Source organism: Embiotoca jacksoni, unplaced genomic scaffold, assembly GCF_022577435.1.
Source record: "Embiotoca jacksoni isolate LCO1_2020_lvr unplaced genomic scaffold, fEmbJac1.0.p SCAF_7, whole genome shotgun sequence".
Classification (NCBI taxonomy): Eukaryota; Metazoa; Chordata; class Actinopteri; family Embiotocidae; genus Embiotoca; species Embiotoca jacksoni.
In genome coordinates, this window is record NW_027185425.1 from 1287774 (window position 1) to 1302150 (window position 14377).

Below are 14377 nucleotides of genomic sequence, written 5' to 3' on the forward strand. Positions count from 1 at the left end.
GTTTGGGGGAGGTTGAAATCGTACGTCACGCCTTTGGTTGGGAACTTTGATACTGACACACACAAACAAGGACACACACACATGCACACACACACACAGCACTGAGGACGGACAGAAGGACGAAGCAAAGAGCAACCTGTGAGAAAAGAAAAAAGAAAGACGGCAAAAGAGAGAACAACGAGACGCTGAGAACAGCCAAGGAAGGGAAGAAGAGCAGGAGTCAGGAGAAAGAGGTAAAACACTTTTCATTTTACTGTGTTACAGTTTGTTCAACTTTCAAGGACTGTGTCACCTTTGAACCTTTAAATCCAAACTTACTTTTTTATTTCCACTCAAAGATTCATTAAAGTGAATGAAATGGATGGATAACTTAAAATCTTCCAGATGAACAATGAAACCAATGCAACGCAAACAACATCGGCATCACATTATTTACAATTCATACTTTATATTTAAATATTTAATGGCTGAATGGAAACAATGTGAAACAGCTGCTGTTGGGATATTACTGTACTGCAGGAGGGGGGGTCGGTCCTTGTCCTCACAGTCCTTCGGTTTAAAACAAAACAACACACACACACATACATGTGTGGGTCAAGACCTATAAATACACTCATGAGATAAGCAAAGGAATTCAGCTCCAGCTGAAAAGTGATAGAAGTGTGTGTGTGTGTGTGTGTGCGTGTGTGTGTGTGTGTGTGTGTGTGTGTGTGTGTGTGTGTGTGTGTGTGTGTGCGCGCACAGGTACAGGTGGTGGACAAAATAACAGAAACACCCTGAAGCTTGTAATATTTAGACTGCCAAAGTCAGCTTTGTAGCATTAAAAGCTTGTTTGGTGGCCATATGAATCAGTTATTGCAGGTTTCAAGGAATTGTTGTATGTATGCTTCTTTGCTTTGTTGTCAGCTGTTGCATGTGAAGAGTAACATAAATCTTTGTTCGTATAGAGCCAGGAGGCCATTAGCTTAGCTTAGCATAAAAACTAGAAACAGCGTGGTTTGGTTTAGAGTTCAAAATACATCTGCTTCCAAAGTTTGCAAATGTTGTAAGGTACAAGTCATGCAGACTGAGTAAGGCTATATGAGGGATTAAACGTCCTGAACTGAGTAACAGGGAGTTTTGGGAATTTGGTTTTTCAGTCGTAAGCGGCACAGAAGTCGAGGCTCGGCTTTAAAAAAAAAGAAAAAAGACAACAATAGTGAGAAAAATTCACTTCTCTCTCAGCTAACACTTCTTTAGTCAAAGTAAAAAAAAAAAAACATCAAACCAGAACAATAAAGACACTGAGAGAGTGAGAATCCATGAACTCTGGTTGTGTTGTGCAGGTTTTACAGGGTGAAAGCCAGCAGTTTGTATTTGGAGAAAAACAGTTATTCTTCTGCAAAAAAAAAAGTCCTTGGAAAAAAAGCAAAACAAAATCCTCACAATGCTTTGCTTGGTATCAGTTTGTTGGATATATTTGTACTTCTTTGTAAAGCTTAAAGCAGCAGCAGCAGCATGCACAAGAACACTGAGGTTGAGGTTTAAAAATAAAATACCAGCGCCACAGTAGGACCTCCACTGCTTAGATTACAACCCTCCATCTTTTATTACACAGTGGAACATTTTCTTTTTTGAATAAGTCCCAAACCCGTCACCCATCGCAATGAATCTATACAATTTATTACACGTATGAATTGATGCATTTTAATCCAAATACGTGTATAAAGCAGGAGCTTTTGAAAGGTTTTAGCTTTTGTGAAATTGGAGGTTAATAGTTCTTTGGTTTTACACTTTTTTGGTGAAAATAATCACATTAATAATCCAAAAACTGCATTTATCCTTGTTCAGTAATCTGATGAGTATCTGAGTCAGCAGACAAACGTCCTTCCTGTTACCGACATCCGACGACCTTTTGGTGTTCGGTTACATTTTCCAAAACATTTCGGCTTAAGTTTCTCATATAAGAATAACGCCATGAATGACATGAAAAATATGAGTAACTTATAATATAAAAAATACAAAGTAATTTATAAGTCTGTTTTCTAGTAGTTTCTTCAAAAGTGGCCGATAATTTAGTACTTAATACATAAAATAATAAAATAGTGATTTTAATTGGTTTCCTAAGTAGGTTTTTCTCATTAATATGGCAACAATAATAAGTTTGACTGCAAACTAAAATATATAATAAAAAGAAAAAAGGAAAATAAGACAAAGAAAAGACCAAATATACTCATGAGTACACAAATATATAGGAACCCAAATCCTATATGTCCCACTTACATACCTTCATAACTGAGACAGAAATAAAGAAAATTAGTAATGAATTGGGAGTTTAAACATTGAGATCTGTCTAACAATAAAAGAGTCAGCATAAAATGACGTACGGATGGTTTTATGTCTTGTATGTAACGACTCAGACTGACAATAAGTCCTCGGTGCTGTTATTCTGAAAGGAGGAAGGGTGGTATATTTGTAACTGATGATGATGATGATGAGGGTGGTTGGTGGCTGGAGAACGGGGTCGACGTCTTGTTCCCGGTACGGCGGATGACGCAGCAGCTGCTCCCGGCTCTGACCTCGGTCCCAGATACTTCTGACAGCTGATCCACGCAGAACAAAGATTATCTTCACGACACCGAATCGATCAGTTGTCACGTTCGTTCGAAAAGTGGATTTTCCATCTCGTACACGTTATGTGAGCCGACAGGCCTCCGGATTCCTCGTAAAGGATCCTTAAATGGCAAAAGTGAGAGTAACAGATAAAGACAGACACCGAGGACGTGGTAAAACATCCAGTTTAACCGAAAACCTCGGACTGGCACTTTATGTTTGGACGGTGATGGGAAAGTTTCAGATCTATAAAACAAAATATGTCATTGATTCTTCAAACGTTTTTGTCCATTTCACATTACGTGTTAATCTTTAAAAAACACTGAATACATGTAAATGTTTGATTTTGAGGGTCTTATCAACAACACAGTCAAAAGGTGCAGAGACTAGTTATTTTACTGTTTTATTGGTGATTACTTCTTTTCTGATTTAAGACATAACCGTTATGTAAATTGCAAAATTGTGTTTTCAGATTCAATGAAACTGAAAAATGCAAATAAATTGGCTTCAGCAGCTAAATGTAGCTAGCATGAGTGTACGCTGCAATTTCTTTTGAGCTCAAAATGACAAACTCTGTGATTTAACAAGATTTATGACAAGACAAAGTGTAAAGAAAAGTTGCTTAGCACTAATTGGCCAATATTAGCAAACTAAGTGTTCGCATCCAGCTGAGAGCACACAACTTTAGAGTCTCGGTCTTGATTATAAAACTAAACTATAAAATATATATTCTTCTGGGTTTTTTTTATGTGCAGGTTTGTTTATTTTTAAAAATACAAAGCCATCTAACACGTGTATACACAGCAAGAATATCACTTGTGTTGGATGGTCGACATTTTTTGCTTTGTTTTTCTGATCAAAGAGCCGGTTATCGTGGTTATTATTAGACTTTGTTATGTTGACCGATATAGTATTTGTATTCTTATTAGAAAATAAACATTAGCATTTAAATGACTTTAGTATGTGGCTCCAAAAGTACTGTTTTCATTTGACAGTAAAGATCAGCATTGAGAAAGTGTTGAACAATGATATGAAACCTTTTCCAAAGTGTTAGTAACTTCTTATATCCACAGCCTGTTTCAGCTGTTGTCATATTTTATTTTAAACATTTATGATCAAGTTTTTCCTTCAGTTTCACACAGTCACGTGTGGTTTTGTCCTTAATTTGCCCCTCCAGTTGGCCCGATCACTGACTGTACCATCTTCCCTCGTGTTTTTAAGAGATTATTACACTGAGAGGATCTGATTCATAAAACTCTGGCACAAACCTACATCTCCAAACGTCTCCGTGCTGTAGGTTATACTGGCTGCAGGATGTTGTTGATTCGACTCTTTTAGGAGGGATTGCAACATCCCGAGCGGCCTCCACCTTCTGTAACCGTGACCCACTCCTCTTCATATGACACCAGCAGCAGCTGCTGCTCTGTCCTGTACTATCCTGTCTCCAAGGCCCGGTCGGTCCATGTGTGGAACCCGCTGACCAGCGAGCCAATGGAGTCTATTTAAAGGGGGCGGACAGGGAGGGGAACCGTGGACACACCTTTGGTTCGTTGTGTTGGAGTCGGTGGGATGGCTGGAATACTTTTTCCGTGAGGATAGAAGTTTATAACTAAAGTTACAAGCAGGCTGGCATTTTGATTACCTGGGAAGTTTGAGAGATTCAGGTTTCAGAAGGAGTAAAACTGGCATCGTCGGCGTTCGTTTAAATGGCCATCGGATGACATCATTGACGAAGAAGAGGGACCACCGTCAGCACTTGGCATTACTCTAATTAACGGTGAAAGAAGATATTTAGAGGCAGAGAAAGAGATACGACGATGGTTGAAAATGAAACCTGTTAAATCAAAGATGTTATACTCAACTTCAAATACCAGAAAAGTTATCTGAGCTTGTTTCAAATGTATTGAGCTCGAGAGACTTTAAAAGCACCTTAGTGACAATAAAATCTCCAATTTCAGGTTAATATCGAACAAGACTTAAGTGTCCTTCAACCTGAAGTAGCGCCCCCTGCTGGTGGCAGGAAGTAGCACGGTCCTCAACGAACCAGCGAGGCACAAACATTTATGACTTTTTGTCGACTCGAGCTGAAGTCATGACATCTTACCACACGAGCTGGAAAGCTAGTTTAGAGTCCAGCGTGACCCGCTGCTTCCGCTGCTGTTGATCTGAACAACCCTCTGACAGGTGTTGAGGAAGGATTTGCAAATTATTTAAAGTTAAAGTAACTGCAAATTCATGCGCAAGATTTACGCGATACGCTTTCGGTACTTTCGCCATGATCGTGTGAAGCCGACATGTTCTCTCTTATTAAAAAAAAACAACAACCTGTAAATCGTCAGAGTTTGCAGATGTCATTGGAGTCCAGTTGCACAAAGATAGAAATTTAAAATATTTATGCACAAATGTGTATTTTCACATTAGAGTTTTTAGTTTAGCTCTCAAACGACACAAAGAGTCTCCGTGCACAAAAACTTTGAAATACAATCCCCTAACATCATTTCACTTATATTCCAGGAAACTCCCCCCCCCCCCCCCACCCACCCCACCCCACTCCATTTCTACTATTTGTTTATTTCGGACACCCTCTGACCTCCGTGCGTCACCCCTCCACTCGCCGCTCTCCTCTTCTGCAGTGTGCAGACGTTGGCTCACTGCGAGCATGTATAAGTTTCCCCAGTTGCTCGGTGGGCGAAACACTCAGCGCGTTGAGGGCACAGCAAACGAATGCCGGGGGCCGCTGCAGTAAACCACGAGCCCGACCCTGAGCTGAGCTTCATTTCTGAAAGGACACTCGCACCTGTCACTCACAGCTCCCGGGCCCCCCAGGGACAGAGTTTCCCCTCCCGTGATCCTCAGTAGGATTTAGAGAGGGTGTTGAATCTCGGTCAGTGTTCGTTGTGTTGTGTCGGGAGATTAGCAGAGAGATGTGGCCTTCGGTGACCGTGAAAACAACGGTGATTTAAGGTCTGGAGCTTTGTAGACGTGCTGCGGTTGTTTATCAAGAGTGCAACATTTCATAACTCCAGATATAAAGACACGATTTGGCATACGAGTCTTAAAAGTTTTGTCTTTCGATAAACACAAAAAAAACAGAAACGGAAAGCCTGTAAAATAAATGTACATATCAGATTTATAAAAGAAAAACATGAATTCACACCCCTTTTTTTGCCAAAGTTTGATTAGTTTTGGTTGTTTCACATGAGATTTTTATCTGTGCTGTTTCTCCCTGCAATGGAAACCGTTATGTACCAAATAGGATCTTATTACATTTGACCTCATGAAACAGACTCAGAGTTTTCAAACACTAAAATCTTAATACATTTTAACTAAAAAAGTTGTTTGTTGCATCATTAATATTTCACAGTATTGAGGAATATTTGACATATGTTTGATTTACATAAATATTTTTATTTATTTTTTATTTAAATGTCTTATGTGTTTTTTGACTATGGGACACGGTCATTGCTTTACTTTACACAATTATTGTGGTACAGAGTTTTAAAGCTTGTTTGATTTTATGACATGTTTTTGTGTGAAGAACTTTGTAACGTAAATTCAGAAAAGTGTAATATAATATTTTTTTATTTATTATTATTATTTCTTGTAATGCATGTACTGATATTTACATTATTTACAAAATCAGGGACATAATTTGATAATTTGTGGGTCCAGACAGGAGGGTATATATACTGAATGATTGAGTGGCTGTTGGTGGGGGTTATTAGGTGAGTGGGAGCGGGGGGGGGGGGGGGGGGGGGGGGGGGGGACAGATGGGGACTGAGGACCTCTGGTGGGTGGAAGGAGTAACGCAGGGAACAAACCGGGGAAAAAAACCCACTGAAGATCCAATTAGTATAGGATTGAATGAATAGACATTGATAAACTTTGAAAAGATGTCATAAATCAGGTCTTAATTTTGTGTTTTCTCTCTGCAATAGACAATAAAGTCTTTTTTTTTTTTTTTTTTTCCAGGTGCTGTGTGCTGTGTCCAAGTGAAATCCCAAACAATCTTCACACATTGATTTAAAGCTACGAGTTCAGTCCACTAAACAAATATTTCTGACCTGAAGAAGACAAACTCTCTAGCAAGTGAACCAGTGGACCTGTTTGGTCAAATAGTTCATTTATTAAGGTAAACTTCAACTAAAACCAAGAAAAACACAGCACCAACCGTCAAAAACCAAAAAATGGCTCCCAAGAAGAAGGCGTCCCGCCAGAAGAAGGCTGCCGTGGAAAACGTCGCTCAGGTCGCCATGGAGACCGCCTCAGCCCAGCTGAAGGTGGAGAGCCGCGGCGACGGCGTGGTGGTGGTGGAGAGCGGGGTGAAGATGATCGAGCAGATGGCGGCGCTGGACATCGCTCAGCTGAACAGCCTCAACCTGCCGCTGCCGCCGCCCGTCATCAAGCCCGGGGAGAGAGGCTTCGGCCTGGGCAGCGAGCTCACACGGCCGCTGCACGGCAACGCGCTGCTGGAGGAGCTGAGCAAGATGCGCCAGGAGAAGTTAGTGCTGATAGTTTTCGCTGTACCTCATCAAACATTTAGGCTACGTGATACAATTACAACAGGCTACGATACAAAAAGAATAGCTGTACAGTTACATGGCACAACTATAATACAATACAATTATGAGACAATATTTATTATGGTACAACTTGGAAACAATACAATTGGATTTATCATTCAATCACGTTAAAGTATGTGTGTGGTATTGTGTCAGGAGTTTCCTATGCGTGTCTCTGTTTCCTTCACAGGTTCCTGACTGATCTCGAGTTGGCCTGTAAGACAAAGGCCTTCGACGTCCACAAACTGGTCATCTCCTCAGTCAGTCAGTACTTCAGAGAGATTCTGGCCAAGGACCCGGGTATGAGGCGCCTGGAGCTGCCCTCCCTCTCTCCTCTGGGTAGGTTCAATTCACAATGATTAGTTGGAGACGATAAACGAAGTGCATTTGTGACGTGTTTTGTTCAGTCGCCCGTAGAAGAAGACCGCAAGTAAATCCGACAAAATGCATCAACTGGGTTTTGTGAACTTTCAAACAACAAAATGTAATCGATTGATCCTCGAGTCCGAGTGAACGTTTGTGCCAAATTTGAAGAAATTCCATCACGGCCTTCCTCAGATATTGCGCTACTGAGGATGGGTCGCACGTGAGGTCACGGTGACCTTCGACCAACAAAACATTATCAATTGATCCTCGAGTCCAAGTGAACATTTGTGCCAAATTTGAAGGAACTCCCACACTGTTCTTGACGAAGCGCATTCAATGAGCCTGAGATGGACGTACGGACAACTGGAAAACTCAATGGCTCCGACCAGAGCTGTCGCCAGCGCGAAGGCATAAAAACACCAGTAATGAGAGTCTTCCAGTCATGAGAGTCTTCCTGCACAGATCCAAAAGACCTTTTCAGCTATTTATTCATTTGTACTTGAATCAATAGGTCCATGTCTGGCAGTCCGAGTTCCTACAGTTGTTAAAAATGTCAATCTGAACTTTGGTGAAATAAATATAAAAGGTTTTAGAGCTGAAACAAGTAATCAATCATCAAAAAAGTTTGAATGAACGAGAAAGAGTCCGTTTTCATTCTTTGGTTCCAGCTTCCATCTTGAGAAGATTTTTGTCGTTAGTTGGATGAAATAGTAAAGAAATGTAAGTTTCCGTGTTGTCCCTCTCTTTTTGTCTGCAGGCCTGGCCAACGTCATCACCTTCGCCTACCTGGGACGCGTCCACATGTCGCTCTACACCATCGGCTGCACCGTCTCTGCCGCCGCCACCCTGCAGATCCCGCAGCTCCTCAAGATGTGCATGGACTTCCTGCTGGCCGAGCTCAACGTGCAGACCTGCGTCTACGTCTGGAACATCGCCGCCGCCTACGGCCTGCTGCCCGTGAGCGACGCCGCCCGCCGCTTCGTCCTGGAGAACTTCGTGCAGTTCGCCGAGACGCCTCTGTTCAACCAGCTGACCCTGGAGCAGATCTCCGCCTTCCTGCAGGACGACTCGCTGCTGTTGCCTTCGGAGGTCACTGCCTTCCAGGTCAGAGGTCAAACATAACATTTAAAAAGGTCAAAGGTTCAAAGTCATGACTGGAAATTTAGATCGTGGTGTCCTTGCACTTCCAAAGCTGCAGTTAGTCGATTTTTAATCCAAATTAAAATCCTAGGTTTCTTGCTTGGGGAACTTAATATTCCCTTCTCATAGCTATACTGAGAAGAAACACCAGGTCTTCTCGGAGGCGGCTGCTGACCCTCCGGGACTTCCTTCTATTTTCATTCAGACCTAAAAACAGACCCCAGACCAGCTGCTCAGAGCTCGGCACAAACCCGCGAATCCAACCGTCACCTGCAAGTCGACTGCGAGTCACCGAGTATAACTCGCACTGTACGCAAGAGCTTGTTTATTAATACCATTACAGACCTAAATAGACAAGCAGCTGAAGGGAGAGAAGAAGCGATAAGTTTAGTATTTATAAACTGGACTAAATTTGAGGCTGTCAGTAACTCAGCAGCACCGCGTCCCAGTTTCACAAGTGAGAGGACCGAAACGCGCGACACCGAGGAAGGTAGTGAAAGATAATGATGAACTTTATTTACAAAGCACGACAAAAAACGGGACGGTAAGAAGCAGAGTCCAAAGTCCAGGCAGGATCCGAAACTGACAAAAACCGAAGACACAGAAAACTATAAGGCTTCAAAAGACAAAAAAAACTGATGATCTGACAACCCAGTAGATTGGGAGTAGATGTGCTGAGTAAGGAAGATTGAGGAACCATGAGCAGGTGAGGTGGGCGTGGCAGGCAAGAGAACAGGGACTGGGGACCTCTGGTGGTTGGAGGGAGTAGCACAGGAAACAAAAGCCACATCTCCACTGATGGTACCGGCTCCACTCGACTCAGTTTCGCTGTTGGTATCAGGCACTTTTCTGGAGTTCATTTTCCACTGCTGATAGTTCCTCCTCAAGGTGGCAGAGTTACCATAGCGACGAGACGCCATTTTCCAAATCACCTCAAGGAAATTGCCTTTCACTTCTACAATAGAACATTTCGCAGACATAAATTGCAAATAAAATTCCACGTGAGCTTCATGTCTCTCTTCTGGACTTCATTGTGTGAGCGCAACACCTCGAGGGCGAGCTTTGCTCTGAAAACGCATCTGCTTCCTCGTTGTCAGGTGGGCGGGGCTTGCCCAACATTGTTGGGAGAACAGAGTTTGACACAAAACCGGCTTCATTAAACACTCACTGAAAAACTTGTTTGGATGTCTGGGGGGTCAAGTCTTAAAACACAGCTGCAGTTACTGCTCATCACCACAGGTGTCGCCAAAGAGAAAGAAACGTTCTTCGAGATGGAAACTTGAATGTTGATAGTGAAACGTGATTTTCCTGCTTTGATTAGTCAAACTTTCTGTTCTGAAAAAGGTCCGTTGATGCTGGAGGGTTGAGGAAAATATTACAAGTTAACAAAATAAACCACATATCGTTTCATATTTGTCTAATTCGCTGAAATCATCTCTTCCACCAGCTCATCATGAAGTGGCTCGACTTCGACGCCTCTCGCCAGTCTCACGCCGCCGAGCTTCTGTCCCACATCCGTTTCGAGACGATCCCGGCCAGCGAGCTGGTGAGCCAGATCCAGCCGGTGCACCGCATGATGATAGACCCCCAGTGCCACCGCCTGCTGGTGGACGCCATGAACTACCACCTGCTGCCCTACCAGCAAAACACCCTGCAGTCCCGGCGCACGCGGGTCCGCGCCAGCCAGCAGACTCTGCTCACCATCGGAGGCCGTCCGTCCCTCACCGAGAGGGCTCTCAGCCGCGAGGTCGGTGCATTAAACCACAAACACGTGAATATCAGGCAAACATTAAATATTATAAACAAACTAATTACCCTCCAATTTCACCTTTACTTTTCATCTGTGACGAATATCGAATTTTTCATTATTACGAAACACTGTGTTTTCCAGCCCTGAATTTTGCCTGCAGGCTGCTGGCACACGAACAAGAGGCGCCCTCGGGCCGAAAGGCAAATTTCAGGGCAAAGAAAGTCCCCAAATCACTCTGCTGCTGTAAAAGCACTGTGTGAAACTAATAGTACTTGATCTCTCACTGACCTTTGACCCCGGTGTCCAGGTGCTGTGGAGGGACCCCCGCGACGGAGGAGCCGCCTGGCGCCACCTCACCCAGCTGCCGGCGAAGAGCTTCAACCAGTGCGTAGCTGTGATGGACGGCTTCCTGTACGTGGCGGGAGGAGAGGACCAGAACGACGCCCGGAACCAGGCCAAACACGCCGTCAGCACCCTCAGCAGGTGGGAGCAAGAAATAGATGTTTAACATTAGACATCTGACTCGACTGAAACAGACAGGCGGCGGTTGTCTGATGACTAAAGGCCATCACCGACCAGCCATGTGATCTCAAAATACAAAATGTACTCCCGATGGATAAAGACATGTAAATAAAAACTAAATAATACAATATTACTGCTGACCATCTGGGCTCACATCTCCCTGAGGTCTGCAGTTATTGATATTACTGAGTCATTTCTTAAAAGTCGTAGGTTTTTCACTAATAATCCGTTCAGTCGGTTTAAAAGTTAATGTTGTGATTTAATCATCCTCCCACTGCTGGAATATGTTTGCTGTTTAGTAATCTGATTAAAAAAAAAAAAAAATTCATTTAGGAACCTGCACATTGTAATCTTACTGTCAATCAGGATTCAGGAGGATCCATCATGAAGCACCTGAAGGCTCCCACCATGTCGGCTGATATTGTGCTTCTGAATGTTCCCATGTTCATAACTAAAGTTGTAATTCACCAAATCACCACACACCAATGGCCACATGAGGTATTTCACCTTGAACTGACCCTCCTTTCCTCCGTTCACCCTCCATCAGATACGACCCTCGCTTCAACACCTGGCTCCACCTGGCCAGCATGCGTCAGCGCCGGACGCACTTCTCCCTGGCAGCCAGCGGCGGCCGCCTGTTCGCCATCGGCGGCCGCAACGTGGAGGGTCTGCTGGCCACCATCGAGAGCTACCTGCCGTCCTCCAACACCTGGCAGATGCGTGCGCCCATGGAGATGCCCCGCTGCTGCCACTCCAGCGCCACGCTGCCCTCCGGTGACATCCTGGTGACCGGCGGCTACGTCAACTGCGCCTACTCCCGCTCCGTGGCGTGCTACAAGGTGGAGACCGACACCTGGAGCGAGAGGGCCAACCTGGAGACGCCCCGCGGCTGGCACTGCTCCGCCACCCTCGAAGATAAGGTGTACGTGGTGGGAGGGAGCCAGCTGGGGCCCGGTGGAGAGCGGGTGGATGTGCTCTCAGTGGAGGTGTTCTCCCCGGAGAGCGGAGCGTGGAGCCGGGCCGCCCCGCTGCCCCTCGGCGTGAGCACCGCCGGCCTGTCCCCGCTGGCCGACAAGCTGTACCTGCTGGGAGGCTGGAACGAGGCGGAGAAGCGCTACAAGGCGGCCGTGCAGAAGTACGACCCGGCCACAGACAGCTGGTCCGCGGCCGAGGACCTGCCCGAGCCCACGGTGGGCGTCTCCTGCTGCACCCTGTCCCTGCCGCCCCGCCACGCGCCGCGCCGCCAGCAGCACCGCAACACCCCGAGCCACGAAGAGCAGCAGCAGCCCGGCAAGAACCGGAGCAGAGAGAGCAGCATGGCTCCGTCGCAAATCATCACCGCATAGAGAGACAGAGGACAGACCGGAAGAGAGGAGGGACGGTTCAACCTCGGGACAACATCTGGATCATGTGTGACATCTTTTCTGCTCAGCATATGTAGAAAAAATGTACTTCATTCATATTGTAGGAAACCTAAAAGGTACTTTTTTTCAAGAACTTCAGTGACCTCACGATACATTTAATGTAAACAGTTTGAATATAGAAAATAAAGAACAAAAATTAAACAGCAGCAAGGCCACACTCACCAAAATAAATGATGTACCTTCTGTCAAACAGACAAATGAAAAGTACTGAAATGAAAGTAGAGAAGTTTGAAAGTCACAAAGCAGCGAAACGTTTGAGGGTCCTGAACTGAATTAAAGTGTTTTCATTGCAACATTTTATTAGTAAAAGGAAGAAAGTGTTATTCCTTATTTTGAAGAAACATTAATCCTGAATTTTCAAGCATTATGATTAAAAGGGCTAAATTAAAATCAGAGGTCAATCCAAAATACAACCAGCTACAGATCCACAAATAGCTTGTGTGTCCACGCTGGTGTTAAAAGAAAGAAAAGAGAGCCTGCATGGTCCGAAGAGGAGATTGTAGAGCGACTGAAGAGGTAAAGGTGGATGAAGAAGAGAGTCGGAGCAGGTGGAGGCCGAGAGGCGGTGGGTGGGAGATGAAGGATGGAAAGATGGGAACAGAACATCTACGATGGAGGTGGTTCGGTTTTATCCAACGTCACTGTGAATCCGCTGGCAGTTTGTGTACAAAGATTTATCAAAGCAGAGTGTGTGGCGGTAAAAATGAGCGTGTGTGTGTGTGTGTGTTTATGTGCGTATGTGTGTGTGTGTGTGTGTCAGTGCGACAGGAAGTGAGCCAATTTCTGACAAAAACTGAAATAATGACGACTTTTCATACGCAAACTTGAAATATGTCTCCTGAAGATAGAAGCAGGTCAGCAATAAGCAAAGCTGTATTTTTTGATTTATTTATTTAATGGATATCTGAATTAGTGTAGCCAAAAGTGATAAAAAATAATAATCATCTTCTTTTTTTTTTTTAAATATATAGATGTACACGTTTAAAATAAACATTTTATAAATGCGATGTTTTGGGAGGAATCAGCTTCAACGACTGAGATTTAAATTTAAAGATTGGCGAAAAATGTCTAAATATCAGGAAAAATACAGAAAAATAAAGTCCAACAAATAAAGAAGAAAGAGAAGCTCACCTCTCCATCCCATAATGTCAAATTGTTTGACAGAACAACAAAACTCCTGCAGGCTAAAAAAAAAAAAAAAAAAGCTGCAACTAAACTGTCACTTGAGAAAATTATATTTTTTTTGCCATGATTAACATCCACAAAGTTTAATCTCATTTTATAATAAATGTAATTCATTATGAGGCACAAAGAGGCCGATGTGGCTCATTTGATGAGCTGAATCTCCGTCTCCGCTCTGGATGAGTTGGCGGCTTCTGTGGAGATCCACTGAATAAAGAGAATCTGATCAAAACACGTCTGTTTTGCCTTTTTTTGTTTTCTTTCATCTGCTGCAAGAAATGAATGTAATAAATGCAAATTTGAACACTTTGTCCTTCTCGGCATGGACTAGACCACCTTGAAATGGTCACATGGTGAGTGGTCTGCACTTCTACAGCGCCTCATGTTTACGCACAAATGGTGGCAGAGCTGCTCACCTGGACTCAGGAGCAACTTGCGGGTCAGTGTCTTGCCTAAGGACACTTCAGCAACAACAAAAAACGTCCTCGCAGCACTGAGTTTAAGTTTTAAAAAGTTTATTACAATAATGAATATAAAGATTGACAAAAACAACAACAACTTTAAAATCCAAGTAATCCAATTAAAATTCCAAGTGAATCATAAATGATTAAAACACAACAAATCAATATAATGTCTGAAACTACAGTCCATGAGTTAAACTAAAACCTGGAGGCAGAGAAACAGTGAGTGAATCCCTGAAGATGAAAAGACAACGTTATATAAATGTGTTGGCGAATTTTAAAGAGCAATCCTCTGAATAACGGCTTTCAACAATATTCACAACAGTGACATTTCTTTCCAATGTGAGCAAACCAGTGTGGATTTAAAAAAAAAAAAAA

At 43.5% G+C, this 14377-nt stretch overlaps 1 protein-coding gene across 1 annotated transcript; it reads left to right on the forward strand.

The window, feature by feature from the left end:
* Positions 1 to 43: 43 nt before the first annotated feature.
* Positions 44 to 13770, forward strand: klhl43 (kelch-like family member 43). The gene is made up of 7 exons (XM_069176389.1): positions 44 to 233; positions 6565 to 7093; positions 7345 to 7493; positions 8278 to 8624; positions 10108 to 10407; positions 10718 to 10893; positions 11480 to 13770. Exons 2-7 carry the CDS (start codon positions 6780 to 6782, stop codon positions 12276 to 12278), a joined length of 2085 nt encoding a protein of 694 aa, XP_069032490.1. The 5' UTR covers positions 44 to 233; positions 6565 to 6779; the 3' UTR covers positions 12279 to 13770.
* The last annotated feature ends 607 nt before the right edge of the window (positions 13771 to 14377 follow it).